At 34.4% G+C, this 22,082-nt stretch overlaps 3 protein-coding genes across 6 annotated transcripts in view; 2 read left to right on the forward strand and 1 right to left on the reverse strand.

Moving 5' to 3' along the window:
• Nucleotides 1–1,058: 1,058 nt before the first annotated feature.
• LOC126969261 (elongation factor Ts, mitochondrial) lies at nucleotides 1,059–8,965 on the forward strand. 3 transcript variants are annotated; one of them, XM_050814635.1, is made up of 5 exons: nucleotides 1,059–1,261; nucleotides 1,554–1,597; nucleotides 3,665–3,814; nucleotides 4,972–5,223; nucleotides 8,355–8,965. In XM_050814635.1, exons 2-5 carry the CDS (start codon nucleotides 1,559–1,561, stop codon nucleotides 8,874–8,876), a joined length of 963 nt encoding a protein of 320 aa, XP_050670592.1. In that variant the 5' UTR covers nucleotides 1,059–1,261; nucleotides 1,554–1,558; the 3' UTR covers nucleotides 8,877–8,965. The 3 variants fall into 3 exon arrangements, with proteins under 3 accessions (XP_050670592.1, XP_050670593.1, XP_050670594.1); XM_050814636.1 differs by lacking the exon at nucleotides 1,554–1,597 and having other exon boundaries at nucleotides 1,060–1,261; XM_050814637.1 differs by lacking the exons at nucleotides 1,059–1,261; nucleotides 1,554–1,597 and adding an exon at nucleotides 1,724–1,881.
• On the reverse strand, nucleotides 8,906–9,538 carry LOC126969281 (uncharacterized). Its single transcript, XM_050814669.1, has one exon. It carries the CDS (start codon nucleotides 9,472–9,474, stop codon nucleotides 8,995–8,997), a length of 480 nt encoding a protein of 159 aa, XP_050670626.1. The 5' UTR covers nucleotides 9,475–9,538; the 3' UTR covers nucleotides 8,906–8,994.
• A 3,762-nt stretch (nucleotides 9,539–13,300) lies between these two features.
• The window catches only part of LOC126969208 (villin-like protein quail), a 45,106-nt gene continuing 36,324 nt past the window's right edge, over nucleotides 13,301–22,082 (forward strand). Inside the window, exons 1-2 of one of the 2 annotated variants that reach the window (XM_050814535.1) lie at nucleotides 13,301–13,408; nucleotides 21,926–22,018. In XM_050814535.1, coding sequence (XP_050670492.1) covers nucleotides 13,394–13,408; nucleotides 21,926–22,018 — 108 coding nt within the window. In that variant the 5' untranslated portion in view covers nucleotides 13,301–13,393. Of the gene's footprint in view, nucleotides 13,409–19,500; nucleotides 19,645–21,925; nucleotides 22,019–22,082 lie in introns of those variants that run through there. The other variant, XM_050814534.1, reaches the window with a different exon arrangement.

Consider the following 22,082-nt stretch of genomic DNA (forward strand, 5'->3'; position numbering starts at 1 on the left):
TAATAAAGTTTAATGGTAAGTTACTCTCAAAAGTGTTAATAATATTTTTCCTGACATAAATAGCCTCGCCTTAAAAAATTTTCTACCCAGGAACTGATATAATTCAAACGCATCTAAAGAGAGAGATATAGGATGCACTACATCTACCTGATTGTCAAAGTGATCCTAAAATGAACTAAATCTAAATCTAGTATTGTTCCTATTTAGATAACAATGCGAATACTTATTGTTCCTTTCCATAAATCTGATAGCTATCGCTCTCACTTCTTTCACAATTAATGCCATCACTCATATTAATCGTACATACATACATTACTAATCTTCAAGCACAATCATTACCCACCTTTAAAAATCTGTCCTCTATAATATAGTATGTATTATATCCATCAACATAATTAAACAATAATTTAATATCATAAATGTAGTTTATTTTTGTATTTTTATATTATATAAATTATAATATTTGTCTCTTATATAGTTATGTATATTTTATTATAGAATATTTCGTATATGTTTTTGTGTATATTTTTGACACTTTGTTACCCTTGGAAGAAATCACTATTATAATATTCTAATGATTTGCGCCATATCTATGTTAGCCTTGTTAATGTGGTGTCAAAAAAGTGTAAATAATGCAAACAAAGAAAAAATAAATTTGTGTGATTGAAGTAGTAAAAAAAAACTTTACTGATTTCCTACAAAACCTTAAAATGGACTGAAGTAAGGCAGGTATAATATTTATAAAACAACTCGGGATATTTATATTGACCAAAATCTATTCGTCAAAAAGTGGTTGGAAATATAGGTACCTACCTACCTATCTACATAAACAAAATGGTGGCAGTTTATTTATATTACAATAAAAGAAAACTGAGGCTGAAACGTGCAATCCCCTTAACAGTAATCATTAGACATCGCTGCTTTCTCAGAAATTACATTCCTATTTCACCTTGAAAAAATATTTATAGTCTGCAGAATCCTGTCAGTTTTATTGACAAATGTCACTTTACAGTTGACAGATCAATAATAGAAAAGAAAGATATTTTTCTTTTCAGTTTTCTTTCTCTATCACCTGCGGTGAAATTTGAATAAATATAATTATAATAATATAATGTTACGCAAGTTATAAATTATATCAATCAACAAATCATAGTTTCAAATTGTGAAGTGCTTTAATAATAATCTAATTCAATAAAGGTAGTCTCACCTTATTTGTTTTCAAAACCAAGAAAATAATTCTTAGGTTGTTTCTCTGAAAAAGGTAATAAATCTTAACTTCACTTCTAACTGAACTTAATGTTTAATTCCTTAATTTCTACTATCTAATCATCATGCGAAATAACAACATGTTCCCGTGGATTCCCCATGATTATAGTAATATTATGATACGTTTATTGATTCTTTCCATAGCAACGAATCTTTATTATTTTAGATTGTTTTTGTTTCTATACAGCCAGTAATCAATTGACAGTTTTAAAAAAAAGTTTTGTATAATACTCATTGCACAGTTATTGTATCATGTCAAATATTTACCAACATGTTTGTTGTTCAAGGTTATATGTATACTATGAAGCAAACTGTAAAGCTATATTCAAAGGTAGTACTGATTGGTAGGCTTAGCTTTGTATGGTCTGTAGTAAAGTGACTACATAGCTATTAATATGAGTCCTTTCTGTATGACATCATTCCAAATCAGATTATTGAATGCTTGGCTTAGCTCCATTAATACATGATACAAATTATCAAAATTATATTAAATAACTTTTTGCTTCCCTATCAGAAGCAATAGCTATATTTTGTTATGCCTGTGTGTGTGGTGTGTGATTTTGTAAATTGTGTGTAATAATTATTATTGGACAGTGATTAACTCTGCTTATATTTGTAAGTTTGTTGTTCAACCAACATATTGTTTTATATTTTTATATTTGTTAATTACACTTGTATAAAATCAATGTTCTTATAAGCATTAATGTATTACAAGAGACTTGATCCTGCAGACAAACTGTCCAAACAGTTTTGCGGGACTATGTTAGCTTTTAAGATTCTTTCTGTAAATGATTAATAGTATAAATAAATAAATAATATCATCATTGCATCAATTTTAGAATCATAATATTATTATATTAGTCAAATGGATCAATCCACAATCCTGAAAGAAGACAAAAATCATAACACTGTAATTCAGTCTGTTATTTTTCCATAACAGTAATTAAAAAAATAGCCCCACAAATACATCTTGATGGATTGTCTGTGAGATAAGGAATTATAGTATTATTTATGGTACTAACATGTTTTAATCAGAAATCAATAAATTTAATGTTCATATGATCAAACTTTACAGGAATTTAAAAATTGTTATTTACAATATGATGGCCAACAACTAATAAATAAGAGATTTATGTTTTACTCTATAAATAGTACTAAATAGAACTAAACTAATAAGTTAATTGGTTAATTAAAATATGTTGGTTTTTTTTTGGTTTGTGTATCAATTAGGTACTCATTCTACAGTGATTATGTGACTGTATGGTAATATTATTAATAGTATCAAATATAATAAACAATATATTATTCCTTGAGGGTATGCTATAGGGGGTAATGGTAATGGTATAGGGCTCCTGTTTCCGCAATTAAACCACTAGCATGGGTCCATTTTGCGTGCAGTAATGGCCGGTTACTCCAACCAGCCCAGCTCCTTCCAGAAGTTCAGAACATTCCTGGGGTGTTTACACACTTCTTGGAGCGACCTTGTATTGGTTAAGGTTTTGGCCCGTTGGTTGGCCACCCTCGCACATTCCAGGATTACGTGAGCGACCGTTTCGTCTTCGGTCAGACAACCTCTGCACTTAGGGCTGTCCGTTACGCCGATTGTGAAAAGGTGTTTGTTTAGTGATGTGTGACCCGTTAGGGTGCCCACCATTATACGGATGTCATGTCTGTTGAGGCTCATAAGTCTACGTGTCAGTTTGGGCGATAGTGCAGGTATCGCCACCTTCGACTGTCTACAGCTTGAGACATTCATCCATCGGGTGTTGTGTAGGTCGTTGGTGAGAGAGCGTATCCATGAGCGCATTTGGCTGAAGGGCAGTGGCAGAAGTGGCAATGGACCAGACACTGTATTTGCCGATGCCCGCCTTGCAAGCTCATGTCCTATTGTCCATATGTCCCTTGATCCATTGCAGAGTTACCTGGTTATAAGAGGCAACTTGCTCCAGGGTTTGGTGACATTCGTGTATTAGTGCTGAGTTGTGTGTGGTCTTGTTGTGGTCCCTTCAGCGCTGTTAGTACCGCCATACTGTCAGAAAGAAATCTGATGTTGTGGCCATGTACCTTTCTCCTTGATGGCTACGCACTCACATTGGAAGATGGAGATGTGTGTGCCCAAGGGTATGGAAATGTGTATGTTTAGTTCCTGTGAGAATATGCCGGCACCAGTTCCAGTAGCCATTTTCGAGCCGTCTGTGTAAATTCTTAGTTCGTTTACACCTGACTGCTATAGGGGGTGTCTGTTTCCACAATTAAAATCTTTAATTGGCTTCATTTTGCATAGACATTCTTCGAGGGATTCTTTGCATCAGTAATATTATTCCGATTTAAATAATACTTTAGCAACAAGAGTTTAAGTTCAGAGTTTTTTTTCTTAAATATTTCTTTATAATTCTAGATGATTTTACAATTGGTGAGAGGTTTCCAAACAAGTACTGTTTACAAAGCAGCTGAGTCATCATTGCTGGCTAAACTCAGGAAAAAGACTGGTTATACTATTTCTAACTGCAAAAAAGCTTTAGAAATGCATAATAATGATACAGACAAGGTAATTAATTAAAGTAATTTTAATGATACAACAGTAGAAGTGGAAGCTGTAATAAAAGTGCAAAATGAATTTGAAGTGGTTATAATAATACTGATTGTAATAAAAAGACGAAAGTTTTAAGAAAGAGGCAAGATTAGTGTCTTGCCATTTTAATTTCAAAGTATTGCAAACATTGACTACAATGTTTATTTATTTTTCCATTATTTAAAATTTCACGTGAATCTCGACTGTGACTACACAATTTTATTGGTGAAACAAATTTAGAATTGGTCCTTATTAGTCTGGGCTTTTGAAATATAAATTAGATAATCAGAACTTGATAGTTAAGTGTATGTATGTAGGTTTTGAATACAATTTGGAGCAGTAGATTGTAAGAAATCTCAAAAAAATTACGAAACACTTTTTTTCATAAGTAGTTTTTTTGGAGTAACTAAAACAACTTTACCAATTGACTGAAAACTTTGTGAAAATTGGTTCATTTAAAAGTAATTGCGGTTTAAAAAATTATAAATAGGGTTTTATTTAACTTTTACCAGACTTTTGAGTTTGAAGAGCTCAAAAACAGAACACACAACTCCTTGAGCTTGAAGAATGCAAAATAATACAAAGTATATTTATGAGCTCAAAGAGCTCAAAATTGTCATAAGTACAATTTGAAGTGTTTAGGTATGGAATAAGCGGGAAGTTGCAGAGATGGCCTTTGGGGTCAACCGTTTTCCTATTTTTTTAAATATGTAGCAACCCTTGATCTACGCCCAGACATAGGTAAATTTCAAATAGACCACTGAGTTATGCTACTGTTCTATTACTTGTATAGTGCCTAGCTTAACTAAATCTAATATATAAAATTCTCGTGTCATGGTGTTAAACTTTGAACTCCTCCAAAACGGCTTGACCGATTCTCATGAAATTTTGAGTGCATATTGGGTAGGTCTGAAAATCGGACAACATCTATTTTTCATCCCCCTAAATGTTAAGGATGGTCACACGATGATGGTTTTTTTAATTTGATTATAAGTCAGCATTAAAAAATACATACAACTTCAAATTTTCACCCATCTACGATCAACAGTTACTTTTGTATCGCGATTTTAATATCGGCAATACAACATTTGCTGGGTCAGCTAGTAATCTATATATTCATATATTACTTTCAGGCAGAGACATGGTTGAATGAGCAAGCCCAGGCAATGGGTTGGGCAAAAGCCACAAAACTAGCTGGAAGAAAGACTGCACAAGGGCTGATAGCAGTCAAATTTGACAAGAAACATGGAGCCCTGGTGGAATTGAATTGTGAAACCGACTTTGTGGCGAAAAATGATAAATTCCACAAGATGATAGAGGATGCAACATTAGCTTGCTATAAATTTGCACATACACACCTCAAGGCTCAGGGACCTATTACAAAGGTACACTATAGTGAACAATAATATACCAACAGGGTTATTTGTAATTTATTTTCTAGTTTCCTAGTAAAACAAATCTTATTTACAATACTGAAATAGCTGCCAGCGCTTGTGTTTCCAGTTGCCTTATTGAGGCGCGTCGGTAGTACTTTGTACATTCTCCGCGGCTCTGGGGCCCACGGGCTAAGTGTCTCGACACTAAGTGGCTCAAAGATGTAAGACTTATTATATTCGCAAATATGTATTTAAAACATACATATTTGCGACGCTTGCTGTCTTCGGCAGTCCCAGTTCCTTATTATTATGCATTATAGACGAGCTAAGAAAACAGACATATTTTTAAAATAATCTGCAAGCCAAGTTTCATACTGTTTTTTTTTTCTTTTTAAATAGAATCTGAAAACTATTGAAATTATATAGTTTTTTGCCTCACATTCTTTAATTTGGACTGATAATTGATGTTTTAAACTCGATAAAGTGAAAAAAAAGGAGACTTAAATTGATATTTTTTTGGAATAAATTTTTGATGTTGCATTTTTGACATATTTTGAAAAAAGGTAAAAAACATGATAGCTCAAATATGGTTCACTTTTGCAAAATGCATATTACGGTTAAAATTATTGTAAAAAATACACATATCACCCTCTAACGGGAATTCATCAAATTACCAATAACCCTGTATACAATAATTACTAGACAGTAGATGTATTTAATAATTTAAGTAATTTTATCTGTGTTTGTCCTTTATGTCTAACAGCTACTTTAATGTGACATTGTCTAAATTGGGGTGTATCTTCCACAGAAGCCACATTAAGAATAATAAAATAGAATAGGCTACATGTGAAAACTTTGTGTGTGTGGATGATGCAGCTACTGTACTCAATAACTTTTGTATTAATTTACATTTACTTTTTTGACTTACTCGTGTAAGGCATTGACTATTTGACGTTTGAGTATGTTTGTTGCATCACTTTACATATTATATTGTAATTGAAATGATTTGTAAAACGATGATAATGTAAATCTTGATATAAATGAGTGGCAATGAGTTTCTAGCTCTTGTTATCACTAGATCAACCCTTTACGAAGTAGCGGTAGATTTAATAAGAAATTTTTTTTATTTTGACATTCATAAGTGTCATTTCCGTGAATGAAGTGATTTTGATTTGATTTGATTCTTTTTTTTTATGGAAGAGAGGGCAAACGAGCGTACGGGTCTCCTGATGAAGTGATCACCACCGCCCATATTTTCCTGCAATACCAGAGGAATCACAAGAAGATTGCCGGTCGTCCTGGAAACACCACATCTTTGTGCTTATTCCTTTGTCGTACATGGTAAAAAGTTCCTTGAAAACCGGACTGTCTAGGAACGCCACACATTCAGATGGTGGGGATGATATTCTTATTTGTGGTGTGTCGTGTGAAGGTGGAATTGGCGTCAGGAATCAGGTGAAACAGCTCTTCGGAACACTCCCTGTGATAAATCCTTTAAATACATTAGCGCTGTTCTGGTCCAGTCCGTCCAATAATTATAGACAAACAGACAAAAAATTTATTCGAATTCGATATAAATCAATTTACGAAAAAAAATATTGTTACTAAATTAATATTTATATTATTGTTTTAAATATATTAGTTCTTAAAGGCATATTTATTTGAGTACATTAGCGCACTTAGGAGTTAAAACTAATGACATTAATGTATTAGAAACTAATAAAAGTAGTTCAATTAAACTTTACGATTTGTTTAACAATGTCAGACAAAAGCCAGAATGTCATATAAATGACAGATGACTAAATTTAGTATCTACGATTATTGAAGTAATCTCTGCTGTTGAGGAATAAAAAAAAAGTTACCTTAAACATTGTCAAATTACGACTTAGGCTGGGCAACCTTTAGTTATAACTGATGAGGCGAAAATCTAGTTATGTAGGTAGTTATGATTTCGAGTTCTGGGAAGTTTCATAATATTGGGAAGATACATCTAATTAGGTATTCAGCGGTGTTATTCACTTTATTTCAAAATCGTTGACGTTAAGTTCCGATCACGGAACCATAACTGGGTCGGAGCCGCATGTCATCGACAGCTTGCACGAAGCTACCAATATTGTTCTACCAAATGTAAAATATTACTAATATTATTAAAAGGCTTATCTATGATCTATTATATGATGTTTGAAGTTGTCAACACAATCAAATTTAAACATTGTGAACAGCCTAACGAAACTCTCTAAGAAAAAATCGATTCACTCGATTGTGTGAAACGTGCAGTCATTGATAGATTCACAGATGACGGCTATAATCTTGTAAAAATGGAGATAGCCGAAATCCACTATGTTTTAAGCAACTGTTTGCTTCCAAACTTAGCCGGATTATACTGTTACTCACTGCATGTTTCATACTAACTTAATATCAATTTTTACTTAGGCTGGGAAAGCCTCTTATTAGGTAGTATTATCCTCTTTGATTGTCAGAATACGCATCTCCCAACAATTGGCGTTCGATCTTGTTACGAGAATACGCATCATACGATTTCCCTAAATCGAACGTAACTTCATCAGAATTGTAACTGGACCGTCAATTTGTGTTACAAGAATACAAAATTTACATTTTTGTCATAAGGTCGCTTCGACCCTATCCTCGTCTTGTTAAGAGAATAGGACGGGCTACAAGCCCCATTCGCAGTGTGTACTTTTGCTATAATAATCGTTTTTATTATTTAAAGTATCTTACTAGATACTCAGTTACCTGAGTTACAAAATATGCATTAATAATATGTGGAAAAATGCATGTTTCCACTGGTATAATACAGGATCCACACACATTCGCAAATTTTGTGCATTACATTGCGGTACATAACTTCATAGCTATTAAGTCACCCTCATGTGTTGATGATGCCTACTGGTTGAGGGATATGAGGTCACATTAAACGCAATGGTTTTTTTGGTCGCCTTTTGTATCTGCACCTAAAATATTTTACACTGCCTCTGAGTATTTACTTAACTGGTGACTAACATTAGAGAAAAACATCAGTATTTTCATCTTTCATCACAAAACCCGAATGTATGATTGATGTATATCATATGCTTCCACCCAATTTGACAATTGTTAAATTTAGTATCTCGTTTTTCCAGATGGAATTGGACACAGAACAGCTAGGCAGCCTGACTGCTGATGGAAAGAAATTATCTGAAATCTTGGCTCTTTTCATTGGTTCTGTTGGGGAAAATGCTGTATTGCGTCGAGCTGAGTGTTGGAAAGCGAATAGTGATGATGTGAAAATAACAGCTTATACTCATCCCGCTCCAGCAAGCTTGGGTGACTACTCAACAGGCAAATATGGTGCGCTAATGGCGTACAGGCAAGCAAATGATCATGAGGACATTGGCAGACAGTTGTGTCAACATATCGTTGGGTGCTCACCCTCAAAAATTGGCAACAAGGAAAAAGATACACCGGCAAAGAACACGGATGACGAAACCTGTCTCATATATCAGGAATACCTTCTTGACCCTTCATTTACTGTCCAAGAAGTATTAGAACAGAATAAAGTAGAAGTGATCGACTATGTCAGGTTCTCATGTGGTGAAGCTGAAGAGGAGTCATTGCCGGGAGTGGAGAAGCAGCCCCTAGATACTGTTCAGACATTGCAGTAGACATTTTTAATAGTCAGCTACTTATGAAGTTAGTTTTAAATCATAGAAATTTATTTTGCATTTACATATAAATTAAAATGTACAAAATATATTTTAGTTTCATTTTCAATATACAGCATCACTTTGTTTCTGATTGTAAACAGTTTCTTTTTGATCGTCCTTTCCATAAGAACATTCGGCAGTCTTTTTTCCAAAACATTGCTATTTGGGTAGGTTCGAAGTTGTAGCCGTGATGGGTCAGAACTTCGGGCGATACAACATGAAGGGCGTATGTGTTCTTTTCTCTAGTTCTGAAGGGTCCTGTTATCGCTGGTCGAAGGAGGCAGCCACATGGACAAATTGGTGCAGCTTTAGGCGTTTGCGTCATATTTACCCTACTATTGAGGTTAATCATTTGGAAGTTTCCACATAACTTGAGTTCATCCACCGTTCCTGTTAACGATTGTGTAGCACGCAGCGCCATTGGTCTTGCACTCGGATTGTCAATATTATTCCTGAATCCTGCCGTTGATAGCGACTTCTTTGTAACGTTAGGGCTATCGTCGGGACTGAACTCTTCGAATTCACATTCTCTATCCGAGTTTTCGTCTGTATACATTATCAAATTTATAAAAATATGTTTAACAATTCTATGAGTCACAAATATTGTTGGAATGAATGAAAGCTGTCGCATTTGTCAAAACTTTCCTTTTCGGTATAGGTGCTTTGAATTAAACCTTTTTCTTCCATTATTATTTAATTAAATGCTTAAAATTTTGCAAATAGGTAAGTACCTACTCTTTACTGAAATAATTTTATGCCCCAACAAACTTAAGTTTTCCGAATAAAATAAAATAAGCCGCCGGGTATGAAAATATATGGGGTGTAAAATCAAACTTTCTCCGTTATGTTCGTGCGCAACAATTCAGCAATTCTCCGACAGTCAACTTGCGGAGTTGGATTAGGATTAGGATATCTTAGAATATTAACGCTTCAGACCTAGCGTCGGGGACTTCATTACAAATAGAAAGGACAAGCGATATACAACCTAGGCTGTGATAGAACGGGACAAAGCTATTGATCTTGCATCTCGATCGCGTAACCCATTTTAATGTTTGTCCCAATGTCAACTTTGGAACAAATAAACAAAGAGCTGTTGGTAATGTCATCGGTTGGCGATTTGCTTGCGAATAGTATATTTAGATTTTATTGTTTTCAAACATATTATGTTTGATATAGGTATTCCTATAAAGTTATAAAACATAACAAAATGGTGTTTTGCTGTAGTTCTTTGATCTCAAAGTGTAAGATTGGTCGTCCTCTTCATAATTGCGAAGAAGATTGTGGCTCGATGCCGAGCCCCGTAACTCCTTTTCAATCTCTTCGGGCTCAGTTGTCGCGTGTAGCCCTCTTTTGGCTAACTTCGCGCTTTTCTCCGCCGGCAGTGAATAGCTGATCCTATCACTTTTCTCCAGTTCTGTTAGGTATCGCTGGATTGTTCTGTATTCATTTTCATCTGCCGGGGTGAATCTGTACCCTTCCCCAAAAGGGCGGGCGTTAGGAGCTCTTCCCAACTTCTTTGAGTACACGGAAGTGGTGCACCCACTTTGGGAAGGTGTCACAAATGAACGGCGGGAATCTATTTGCCGGCTGAGGCGCTTTTCTGCTTGGCGCGGTGGTGGTCTCTGTTGACCCGGCTGTCGACGGTTGCGGTCGGCTCGCTGCACTTGAAGGCGGTGCGGTGACGACTGCGGCTTATGTCACCGAGACATCAGGCGTAGGCGTTGACGTGGCGTGTACGTCGATACTACGCTGGCTACGGTATGTCCGGGGTTCTCTCTGAGCTCTTGGCGTTGCAGCGTACCCCTGCTGGCTCTCGGATAGGAGCGCAATCGAAGGAGGCATTACACAGTGCCTCTTACTTGATTCCACTACCTTCGGGCTCGGTGAGGGGCTTGGTTCTTGCGTGAGGAATCGTTTTGCACACTCCTGTATCATAGTTAGTGGCTGACCAATACACCGCTGACGTTCAAAATGTTCGAGTAAAGGCTCGCCCAGCTTAAGGAAATCGTGAAATGATGCCGTTAGTTTCAAAGAGGAAGCGAGTAAGGAAGCTATAAGTACCGTAGTTATTTCCGCTGATGTTCGTGGAGAATCCTTCTCTGGGGGCTGGCAGGTGGCTGGGCTGTTGTCGACCCAGGGTAAGCCTACTTCAGCAGTTCTGGTGGCAAGAGTCGCGACCGGCGTGTACGGTCGGACCGGTGTTTGCCAGAGGTAATGCATTTAAGGCAATTGTATTTTTTGTATCTAATACGAGGGCGAGCTGTATGTTATAATATAAGATTATAATATATATTGTGAAGAAGAAGGTATGTATATATGTACTGCAACCTTATAAAAATTCAAATATTTTTATTCAAAATCACTTATTGAACGTCAAAAACTATCCATTCAAAATAGACTGCCTCAAACCTGTGAAGAACGGGCGCAAGAAACGCAGCGGGCTTTTTCTTATAAAAAATAAGGATTACAATGTAATATCGTACAATAAAAATTTATAATTACTAAGCCTGAGGGTGCTCGCTTCATTCCCAGTCTGTGGTATCATTAAGAAAATCATTGTTATAATAAAAACCTCTCCCACAAAAACGTTTTTAACAATTCTTTTAAAGTGCCTATGAACATACATAACATTACCAAGAATTCATTGAGATGCAACAGTCAAAATGTTTATTTCTTTAAATTTTTCTCTCAATGATACCTAGGTTATAAATAGCGCGAATAGTCCTCTTCTGCAGTACAAAGATGATATGCACTGCACCCACTGAAACGTAACAAGCGGCGAACCAAATTATTTACCTACTATTTTATCTATGTTCTTATGTGAGTGACGTTATGTTTTTAATGAGAAAAATAAATAGTTATCTTTAAACCTAATTCCGAGTGGCACTGTACTGAGTATAAGTTGTAGTCAGTAGATTATGTTATAGAGGTTAGTGGTGCATGGTTCTGGGCAGCCACCTCAAATTGTGTAATATTATATTAAATAGGCTAAGTTGTTATATGATTTAAAAGGTGGGCTGAGAGTTTCTTATCAGTTCTTCTCCCCATGTCAAAGCCCCTTTACGAACTGATGTACCTTCATGTTATGTTATTGTCAATCGCTATGGTAGGTTCTATTGTATATAAGTTGGCCTTCACGTTATGCATCAACAGTGACCTTGCCCAGTATTTTGTTAACGTATTTGAGGATTATGATCACAATGGCTATTATCTAATCACAATGATCAACTCTATTATTTATATATATAGAGTACAATCAGCGTAAGATGTAAATGGAATGAATAAGTTATTAAAATTTTACAGTCAATTCATACCAATGTACCAATTTGTATGGAATTGGATGAAAATGGTATGGACTCGAATCCCGGTAGGTGCAGACATTTATATGATGAATATGGATGTTTGTTTCTGAGTCATGGATGTTTTTTTGTATTCAAGTATGTTTAAGTAAGTATAGCGTATTAAATATATCGTTGTCTTGCAACCCATAGCACAGGCTATGCCTAGTTTGGGGAAGATAATTTGTAATTATTGATCATCTGAAAATATGCGTGGGGCAATGTTGCCAAAGAGATGGTAGTACCGCCACCTAAAACTGCAATTTACAACAGAGGCAGTGATCACCTCCCTACGGGTTGGGTAAACGGTAACAAACACTATATTACAGACTATATTATGTAAATGTAAATCTATAAGAATATTTTTGGAGCCTCCTCCTTTTTTGACTTAATACTTCGTTAAATTACTAAAAGTCGGTTAAAAATACGGAAGGAACGAAAAGTGTGCGAGACGCGGGGAGAAGCACACTGTCCGGCCGCCCGTCTACAGACATCTCACATCTCAGCTCCGCCGCGCCGCTTGCTCTCTCGCGGCACAAAATCAAAGACTCTCTCCTCTCCGCTTGGTCCATTTCCACCGAAGCTAAGCGGAGAGGAGATGTGTAAATAACAAAATCTGATTGGTTATCAAAATGCATCCCCTCTCCTCTCCGCTTTGGTGGAAACCGGGCCTTACTCTCTCTTGCGATGTAAACTGAAGTCTGAACTTATATACCTACTTGAACATAATATTATTTTAATAAAAAGTACAATTATTGAGATAGCTACTTTTATAAATCTATGCAGAATACAAAGTTATTACTGAAATGCGAGATTGCAACATACAGGCAAATTATTAACACTTCCTGAAACACAAGTTTTAAATTAAAATATTGCGTGTTCCTAAATTGCGAATAGTCACAATAGAGCGATTGTACAAAGGTGTTTTTATGTATAGGTACGTAACGAAACCGAATGTATTTGGACAAAGGATGCGACGAACCATGGTTCCTGTATACATTCAGACACAGTCCAGATGAGTGAATATTGTAGTATTTGGTTGCAAATAGTGGAACACTGTGGAGTGTGGACTACACTCTACAGAGTACAGACAGATGTGAAAAGTGACAGCAGGAGAAAGTTATCTCGTTCTTACAGATGGATGCATATCAGGTTGATTTTATTGATTTATCACGTTATGTTTGTTTATTTAATAACTTTATTTTTGTTTAAAATATAACATGTCTTTTTTTAAGCTATTGCATAGCTTCTATCTAGGGCCTTGAGCGTGGAGAACGAATCCAGAAATTCCGTAACGAAAATAACCTAACACTTAGGTACTTACTAGATCTATATAGATATTTCGCCACGGTCATTACAGTTGCCGTGGAACAGCGGTTATCACGTATGCTTTTTGTGCAGAAGGTCCCAGGTTCGAGCTTGGGGTTACGTCTTGATTCTTTTTAATTTCTTTATTTTTTTTTATCACGTTTTATAATTTTTATTATTTTGACAAGCATTTTTATTTAGTTTCACCTATCCCGTTGTCTGTCTGTAATCAAATGTTGCAAGTAAAATTTTACTCACTTCCCGTTTGCTTTTTTTAAATTAATTTTATCAAATAAAAAAATAATCGGGGCAGTCCCCGAGTTCCACACGTATTTTTTTTTATTTATAAACTACCAATTACATGTGATATGACGTTAAAATAAAAGAAGTCATAAGTTCTAAGAATAGGTTATATTAGGTATATTAATTATTTACATTTATAGGCTGTTTTAGAATGTACAGACAAGTCGTAAAAAAGGTTAAAATTTATATACCTAATAAGTAAAGGCAAAATAAAGTTATGTAAATGTACTTAGATATGTCACTAGCGCGCTGAAAATCAATCGCCTAAATGGAGTCAATTGGTTCCTTTGGTCGTAGTCGCTCTCTCGATTGAAAACGGTACGCACGCGTTTCTTGTTGACAGAATTGCTTACAATTTGATATAGGTACACCATTAAAATGCCGTCTTGTGTTATGGGAAGATGCAGTAATTACGAAAGTAAAAAGAAATCACAGATTTACATACCACAGTTAAGAAATCATGAATTATAACATTTTATTTTATTTCATTAATTCTCTAACAAAATAAATATGACGCCATGACATCGCCGATCGCCGCCAAGCCGAGTCAAGCCGAATGCCGCAACGTGACGCGAGTCTCGAGTGCGGACATAGATTAACGTACAGAAATGGCGAAATATTGATGCTGTCTGTTTCGGGATGATCGAGGTAGTATATTTTAGGAAATGATGTAAAAAAGCGTTGTTCCAGTGAATGTAATACGAAATGTTATAATAAACAAGTGCGTGTAACTATCAAACTACCAAAACAAGTTTTAGGGTAGGTAGCGGACGTAGACAGTGAGTGGTATTTGCTTACGTAGGAGTTTTTTTCAGTAACACTGTCCCTTTCGGTATATCGCTTGCTAACTGCAGAAGAATCAATGGATCATTTTATTCTTCTCCTATTATCTTATTGTAATAAACCCTCAACAAAAAGACATTCATCAAGGAGCCGTCGCGGTCGTTAGTAAAATTGTAAAAATATGTGTAACCCTTACTGTAAATAAATTTCGGTTTTGTTTTGTTATGTCTGTATGTTTTTCATTATTTTATGTACAAATAATTGATATCATCAATGTGGCTATATACTATATTTAATATTAAATTATTTTTTTATAAAAATCAATTACACTTTATTTACCTAATTTCAATGCAGTTTTACTACTTTAAAACTTTTACTACATGAACTCATGAATGAATCGAATGTAGGCATAAATCACGGTGTACGGTAAAAAATGATATCTGATGGATGATTCTGTATTTATCAATTATATCTATCTATTCTAATACGAAGCAATGAGCAAATTAGATTTATCTCTTTTTCCGCCCGCGATAATTGCATTTGCTATCCTTCTTTGACGTGTAATCGTAATGTAGTGTGCTATTGCAATGTTAAATTATTCATGTGTGCGTTAGTGTATCATTTATAAACACCGAATGTTGTCTAGGTAACCTATCTATACGTTAAATGTACATAATGAAAGGTATAACAAATAAAATATACCTAATTATCTACAGACCTAACCTATATCTGACATCGAGTGTTTTCATTAATTTATCTTTAAATTTTGTTATATTGTCGCTGAACAGATCGATTAATATAGACAATAACGATAAATTATAATTGTATAGGCTACTTCACTGGGGTATTAGGGAATGATGACCGAGATTACAGGTATTGAATATATTATATAGGATATACTTGTTCACTTCTACATTATAATTGTACAATACAATATTTTTTCATTGTAAACATGCAACCCCGCACTTGTGCAACTCAAAAATGCATAATGGATTGCCTGTAATTGGATTTACACCATAATTTATACTTATTTTGTTATTTTTATAAGCTAGTAATAGTGTATAATCTGTTGGTGAACCTAAATAAATAAATTATATAGGCTATACTTACCAACAATAAACAAAACAAATGAACACCTTAACGCGGGAAAAATTAGTATTGATTGCTGTTCGTCATTGATTTTGAAAAGTAATTATTGTATTTGACAAAAGGAATTCAAATGAAGACATGAGTGTGATGAGCTGACTTTAACGTCACCTGTCAATCAAGAGGCGGCAAGAGACGTTTAGTTTTAATTTCCGAGCATTATTTGAGAAAAGTAGTAAACCTGTCTTGGCTACAACTAGGCACTGTTGGACTAACGATTGGCCACTACAGTAATGATACTCCTATATAAATGTTTTATATAATAAATTTTTATTTATGTTTAACTATTAACCATTCAAAGCAGTTTGGCAACGCTTTTTCTTTTGACTTTAGTTCAAACATTGTTGTTTCGGTTTGAAGAAGTGAGTTTTGTTTAACTGAAGTTTTTGGGCTACTGAGACTTAACAAGGTCATGAATTGCAAATCAAGAATCCTGAGCGGCACTGCATTCTAACGGACAGGGCGTATCACTAATCAGGTGAACGTCTTCTTGGACTCGTCACTTTTTCTTTAAAAAAAAAAAGATACAGTTTCTTGTGAATATGATTAACATTTAAAATAAGAATTATTTAAGTCCGAGTGTTGCACGTTTAATTAAACAAAAAACTCTTTAGCTCTATATTATTACACTCTACTTTCAGTCATAATATTACTGGTGTGGCCATTAGTATTTTTACAACTTAAAAAAATCTAAGATTTCTTTAAATTCAAATAAGGACGCGTTTATTTTGTTAGAAATTTTGTAATTTCCCGTGGAGGCGCCTAGTGCCCTGGTCTTGAATGATATTAGCGTCCAATTAAAAAGTAGACTGTAATTAATAAATTTAATTCGTGAAGTTCAATTGACAAAGGTAATATTACGTTAACACGACAGTCCGTTCGTATCAAAAGTGACGGTCGCAAGGCTCTGCTACGCGACCGTATCGTATCCAAAACTCCTCGGCCATATATCGGCCAATTCGGAATAAAAATTCCAAAAGTCTAATCGCGTATCAAAAAGGAGCTAAAGTTTGGAGCTTATTGTCGATATATACAGGTGCAGAAATATTACAGATTAACTTACAGTTTCACGTGGATTTTCACTTATATTATTAAAACTTTCGTGAGTCATTATTAAATTATTTATTAATACGGCTTTACTCACGATTTATCGGTGTCGGTACAGACTAGATTCGGAACATTCGCAGGTCCTTCATCAGAGTGAGTGTGGTAGGTTCGCGTTAACGTCCCAGAGGTGGCAAGTTATCTGGTTTCCTAATAAATAATTTAGCATTTTCACTGATAAAAAAAACACAAATGCAAGCACTACGACAAAAAAAATTACAGTGTACCCTTATAGCTCCAATGAGAGGAGTCACAGTATTCATTTTCGTGAAAAATCGCCAAAAAAAAAAAATTTCGTTTTGTTATATTATCGAGATAACATCGATAATAGCCAGAGAGATTAAATGCCTGTGTTAGTTCTTTATTTGTTTAAGTCAATACATTTCAGTTTTATATAACATTAATTCATAAAAAATGTATTTGTATTTATAATAGAATTTTTGGCCAATCTAGCTAAGTAAGTACTCGTTACAGGACGGCTGAAAAGCATGCTATCTCATCCAACATCATGTGCGAAAGTGATACAACCTGTAAAGAATAATAAGAAGATAGCTTCGGTCAGGCACACACATTCCAGTTAAATAGATGAATCGTTATAACGCCGCCACACCCACACAAACACACAAACAAACCCATTCTTAGTAGTTATAGTTTGAGTTTCACCTTTGTAATGAGACAGCATTTTATTTCATTTGAAGAAATTGATTTTACTGACAGCTGAAACATTTCATACTAGTTTAGCTGTCTTGGTACCTGTATTGTAGGTACTCGTAAAGTAAATAAATTGATTATAGTAGTGAAGTGACATTTTATACTTGTACTATGAATAATATTGTAATATTTCAGAAGTAAACATAATTAATGAAGTGAAACTTCTTTCGACGGACGTTCAGCTAATGGTAATTGATATGCCCTGCCCATTACAATGCAGTGCCGCTCAGGATTCTTGAAAAACTCAAAGAATCTGAGCGGCACTACAATATTGCGTTCGTCACCCCTAGAAATGTTAAGTCTCATTTGCTCAGTAATTTCACTAGCTACGGTGCCCTTCATACCGAAACACAGTAATGCTTACACATTACTGCTTTACGGTAGAAATAGGCGCCGTTGTGGTACCCATAATCTAGCCGGCATCCTGTCACAGAAGCCTGGAAAACTGGTAAAATGTAGTATTATAGCCATGTAGCCAGAGTAGGTATAATATAATATAGTCTACATCTTTATAATGTGTAACGCAATCTTTAGACGCCATTTTACCCCACTTTAAAATGTCCCATTGAATTAAACTTTGCATACTTATCAAGGACCGATTACAATACTATAATTTAAACAATCTATTGCACTATTATTAGCTTGGTATGTATGTATATCTTTTTTAACGTGATTTTCAAAACGTCGGATTAATGTAAAACTTCGCACATTGGTCAAGGACTGATTTCAAATTCATAATTTATACTTAATAGAGTCTGTCCCAGTTTTCTTACCAGGATCTTCAGGATAAACGATATTTTTATGTCCGATACCCGGTAGTGTCATTGTGCCAAAGACTATGGCGTGCTACATTGATTATCCGTTATTGTAAGAAGACGTGGGTGCATTTTAAGATATCTTCAAAATGAGTCTCGTTCTACCAATAGGTATATATGTCAAGTGGAATCAAGCACCCCATGTTTTCTACAATAAAACATTTTCTCGAAGTATAACTTCTTATGGGTGGGTAAATCGCTTCGTAACGTAACGCGTTACGGCGCCAGTCTGTCTGGCTTCCCTTTCTCTCACACATACGGCAGCGGTAGGCAGGCCTCCTCTCTCACTCTAACCCATTGTCACTTTTATAGGATTAAATAATGAAACTGTAACAATTAAATAATGAAAATGTAAGAATAATAAGTAACTAAGATTAAAATATTTTTAATAATCAATAAAATATTTTATTAATAAATAAGCTTTCCTTACATTATCATATTAATATACATATAATTTTAAATAGTAAGCTAAGCTTCAACTTAGATTACTTAGTTTAAGTTATCACTTCTGTCGGGCGTACCGAGAAGCACACGTTATTATTGTTACATAATCACACATCACATATTTTTGTTTCCTATAAAGGCGTTATTTTTAACTATTATTTATTTAAAATAAGTTAATTCTCACTGAATTCCATTGTCAATTAAATTGCTTTCAAAGCTTCAGAAACAAATGGTACCTATTCGCAGAAAGAAGAAACGAAGGACTATCCCTTTTTTTTAACTCTGTTAAAAAAATGTAGAAATAAATGAATTTCACATAATATTACTCGTTCTGTAAATGTTTTATGCACGTTTATAAATCCAATTTTTCTCGTTGCTCACAGCTCAATCAATTTATTAAAGCATTCCATCATATGCTCTAGTAAAGTCAATTATTTACAATCTATTATTATTTATAATTAAGCTGTTAGGGGCCGAAGCGTCCGTGAGATGAAAACTTCACAATCGAACACGCCATACTTTCGCAGTTATAATTTATTCCTCTATTTATTAAAATATGTAAGTGCAGGCGGCGTGAAACAATTTTCTTTTTCTCATTCGGCCACTGGGCATTGGTTAGTTACTGTTTGTCGAAGTTAATGGACGGTTGTTTAGTTGGTTGCTACAGACTGCGATAACCACACAATACTTATTTTTTGTGATTAGTGTCAAGTGATGGAATTAAAATATTGATAAGAGTTCAACATGCATATCTTGGAATTAGGCGCTGAACAAGTAATGTACCTTTTCTTTTATGGGATAGTTTATATCGTAAATTAAAAAGGGTTACTATTTTTTGGGAGTTTTTTTTTGTGTTATCAAATTAGCAACTGCACAAGTTCAGTTTGAATATTATCTACATTCTACATAAACTGAATTTAATATTTGCCGATCAAATATTTTTATACGATACAAAAACTATTTGTAAGTAGGTACTATACAAAAAGAACCACCGTACGAACCTATAACAATACAAAGAAAGAATTTAATGTAACCGAATATTGTGTAGGGTACATTAAAATAGACGACATCATTAAAATTTTGACAAATTTAAATTACCTAAAACTGTTAGGGAGACAGTTGTGTACCTATAGGTATTCTTGTTTACAATTGCAGACAATTTTAATTTACTTCCACAATTTGAAGCTATAGTTTTCATAATTAAATATAATATATATATTTTCGTTTTCTTAACTATTTTAGTGTTATTAGTTATAATGTTTATAATTTCAACAGTTATCCTTTCAAATTATTTAAATCGTTAATAGTATAACCAATTTTTTTTTTATACTTATAATTTTACCGATACACTGAGGTACTTATATTCAAGGTTTGTTTACTATTATTCTATCTAATCGGCAATACTCAAAATGCAAAGAAAAAAAACTTTCAATTTATTTCAATTATTCGGTTGACTAACTTTAGGTACCTTTCTGTACAATGGAAAATAGAGAATTAGAACAAATAGAGTAATACAGTAATTAATTAACATGAAATTTTGTTTTTCCCTTGACTAAGTGCCACACAGGCATAATTCATACATGGATTAAAAAAATTATAATGAACAAAAACATGTGATATACAATTAAGGGTATTAGAATCTATAATTTTATTACTAACGCCCTTTGTCCATTTGCCCATTGTAGTTTGAAATGATACCAATATAAAAGTTTAAATAATTGAGTGTACCTGTTGTACCGAAAATATTGTTTTAATTTAACGGAAAACAATTTACTGCTTGTACATTCCATACTGTACCTGCAATTCTAACCCTACCCGCAACCTTAATGTTAAAACTAATATTTTATTTTAATTATTAAAGGCTTTTGACCCAAGTCCTTTAAGCATGTTATTACTAGAGATGTGCCGACTATCTGGTAACTATCGTAGTTGGCGATTATTTGGCAAAAATCGCCGACTATACGGCTTCTTATCTTATGTGTATTTGTCAATAAAATTGATGTAGGGGTAATTAGTAATTACAATAAATTACATTTTTTTTTTTAAAATCAGTCTATACATTTCGCAATGTACCGAACGAAAACTTTTCTTTGGTAATCAGTCTCCAAAATTAAATTATAGGTTGTTAAAAAAACATCATCTATGACATTATCAAACATCGACTAGTCGGGCAAAGTCATAATCGGCACATCTCTAGTTATTACTAACACCCAAAATTATCACAGATAATTAAAGTGATTTGTGACTTAAGTATTATACTTAGATAACGTTATTATGGTTAAACAGTTTTCTAATTAACTAAGTATAGCAAATACCTATAAGTAATAGACTATGTAATTTTTATAGACTATTATTTTATTTAATATATCTATATCTCAAATGTAAGCAATATCATTAAATTAAACATCAATAAATAGAATCAAAACACAGGTCAACCTATATCAAGAAATTTAGTATCCGTAGACCTAACGGGGTTTTTATAATTGAGTATATTAAAAAAATATTTTATTATATTTTGGTTTGAGCCGATGATCTTGTAACCAAAGCACCTGATAATTTATTTACCAGTGGGAGGCTCCTTTGCACAGGATCCCGGCTACATTATGGGTACCACGACGGCGCCTTTTTATGCTGTGAGCAGTAATGTGTAAGCATTATTGTGTTTCGATCTGAAGGGCGCCGTAGCTAGTGAAATTACTGGGCAAATGAGACTTAACATCTTATGTCTCTAGGTGACGAACGCGATTGTAGTGTCGCTCAGAATTTTTTGGTTTCTGAAGAATCCTGAGCGCCACTGCATTGTAATGGGGAGGGCGTATCAATTATCTACCGTCCGGATACTGTCACAAAAAAAAATTGTAAAAATTATCAACATGTGAAAGTACCTACCTTCAAATAAACATACCAATATTATGGAATGTGTTGGACTTCTACCTCAGTTATAATTAAGCTTTCGTAACAATAGGTAGATGCTATGATGATTTGACATGTTAAAATACGTGGTAAGTAATAGTATTAATACTATTACTTGATTGCCAAAGTGATTTCTGTTCAGGACGAGGACAATGGACAGGCCAGGCTGCCGGTGGATGGAGCGTTCAGGACCGTGCCCCGGGACCACACCACTTTTCTGGTCTGGAGAATTACGGTACGTACCTACTTAAGTTATACTTACCTACGCCTCCTTCGAGATTTCGGCAAACCCCTGAATT

This window comes from Leptidea sinapis, chromosome 17 (assembly GCF_905404315.1).
Source record: "Leptidea sinapis chromosome 17, ilLepSina1.1, whole genome shotgun sequence".
Taxonomy (NCBI): Eukaryota; Metazoa; Arthropoda; class Insecta; order Lepidoptera; family Pieridae; genus Leptidea; species Leptidea sinapis.

Excerpts from the sequence above, each read along its gene's own strand:
- LOC126969261 (XM_050814635.1), top strand. The coding sequence starts at position 1,559 with ATGTATACTATGAAGCAAACTGTAAAGCTATATTCAAAG. Across the intron at positions 1,598-3,664 it reads CTGTAAAGCTATATTCAAAG|ATGATTTTACAATTGGTGAG; the intron begins GTAGTACTGATT and ends TTATAATTCTAG. Across the intron at positions 5,224-8,354 it reads CTCAGGGACCTATTACAAAG|ATGGAATTGGACACAGAACA; the intron begins GTACACTATAGT and ends TCGTTTTTCCAG.
- LOC126969281 (XM_050814669.1), bottom strand. The coding sequence starts at position 9,474 with ATGTATACAGACGAAAACTCGGATAGAGAATGTGAATTCGAAGAGTTC.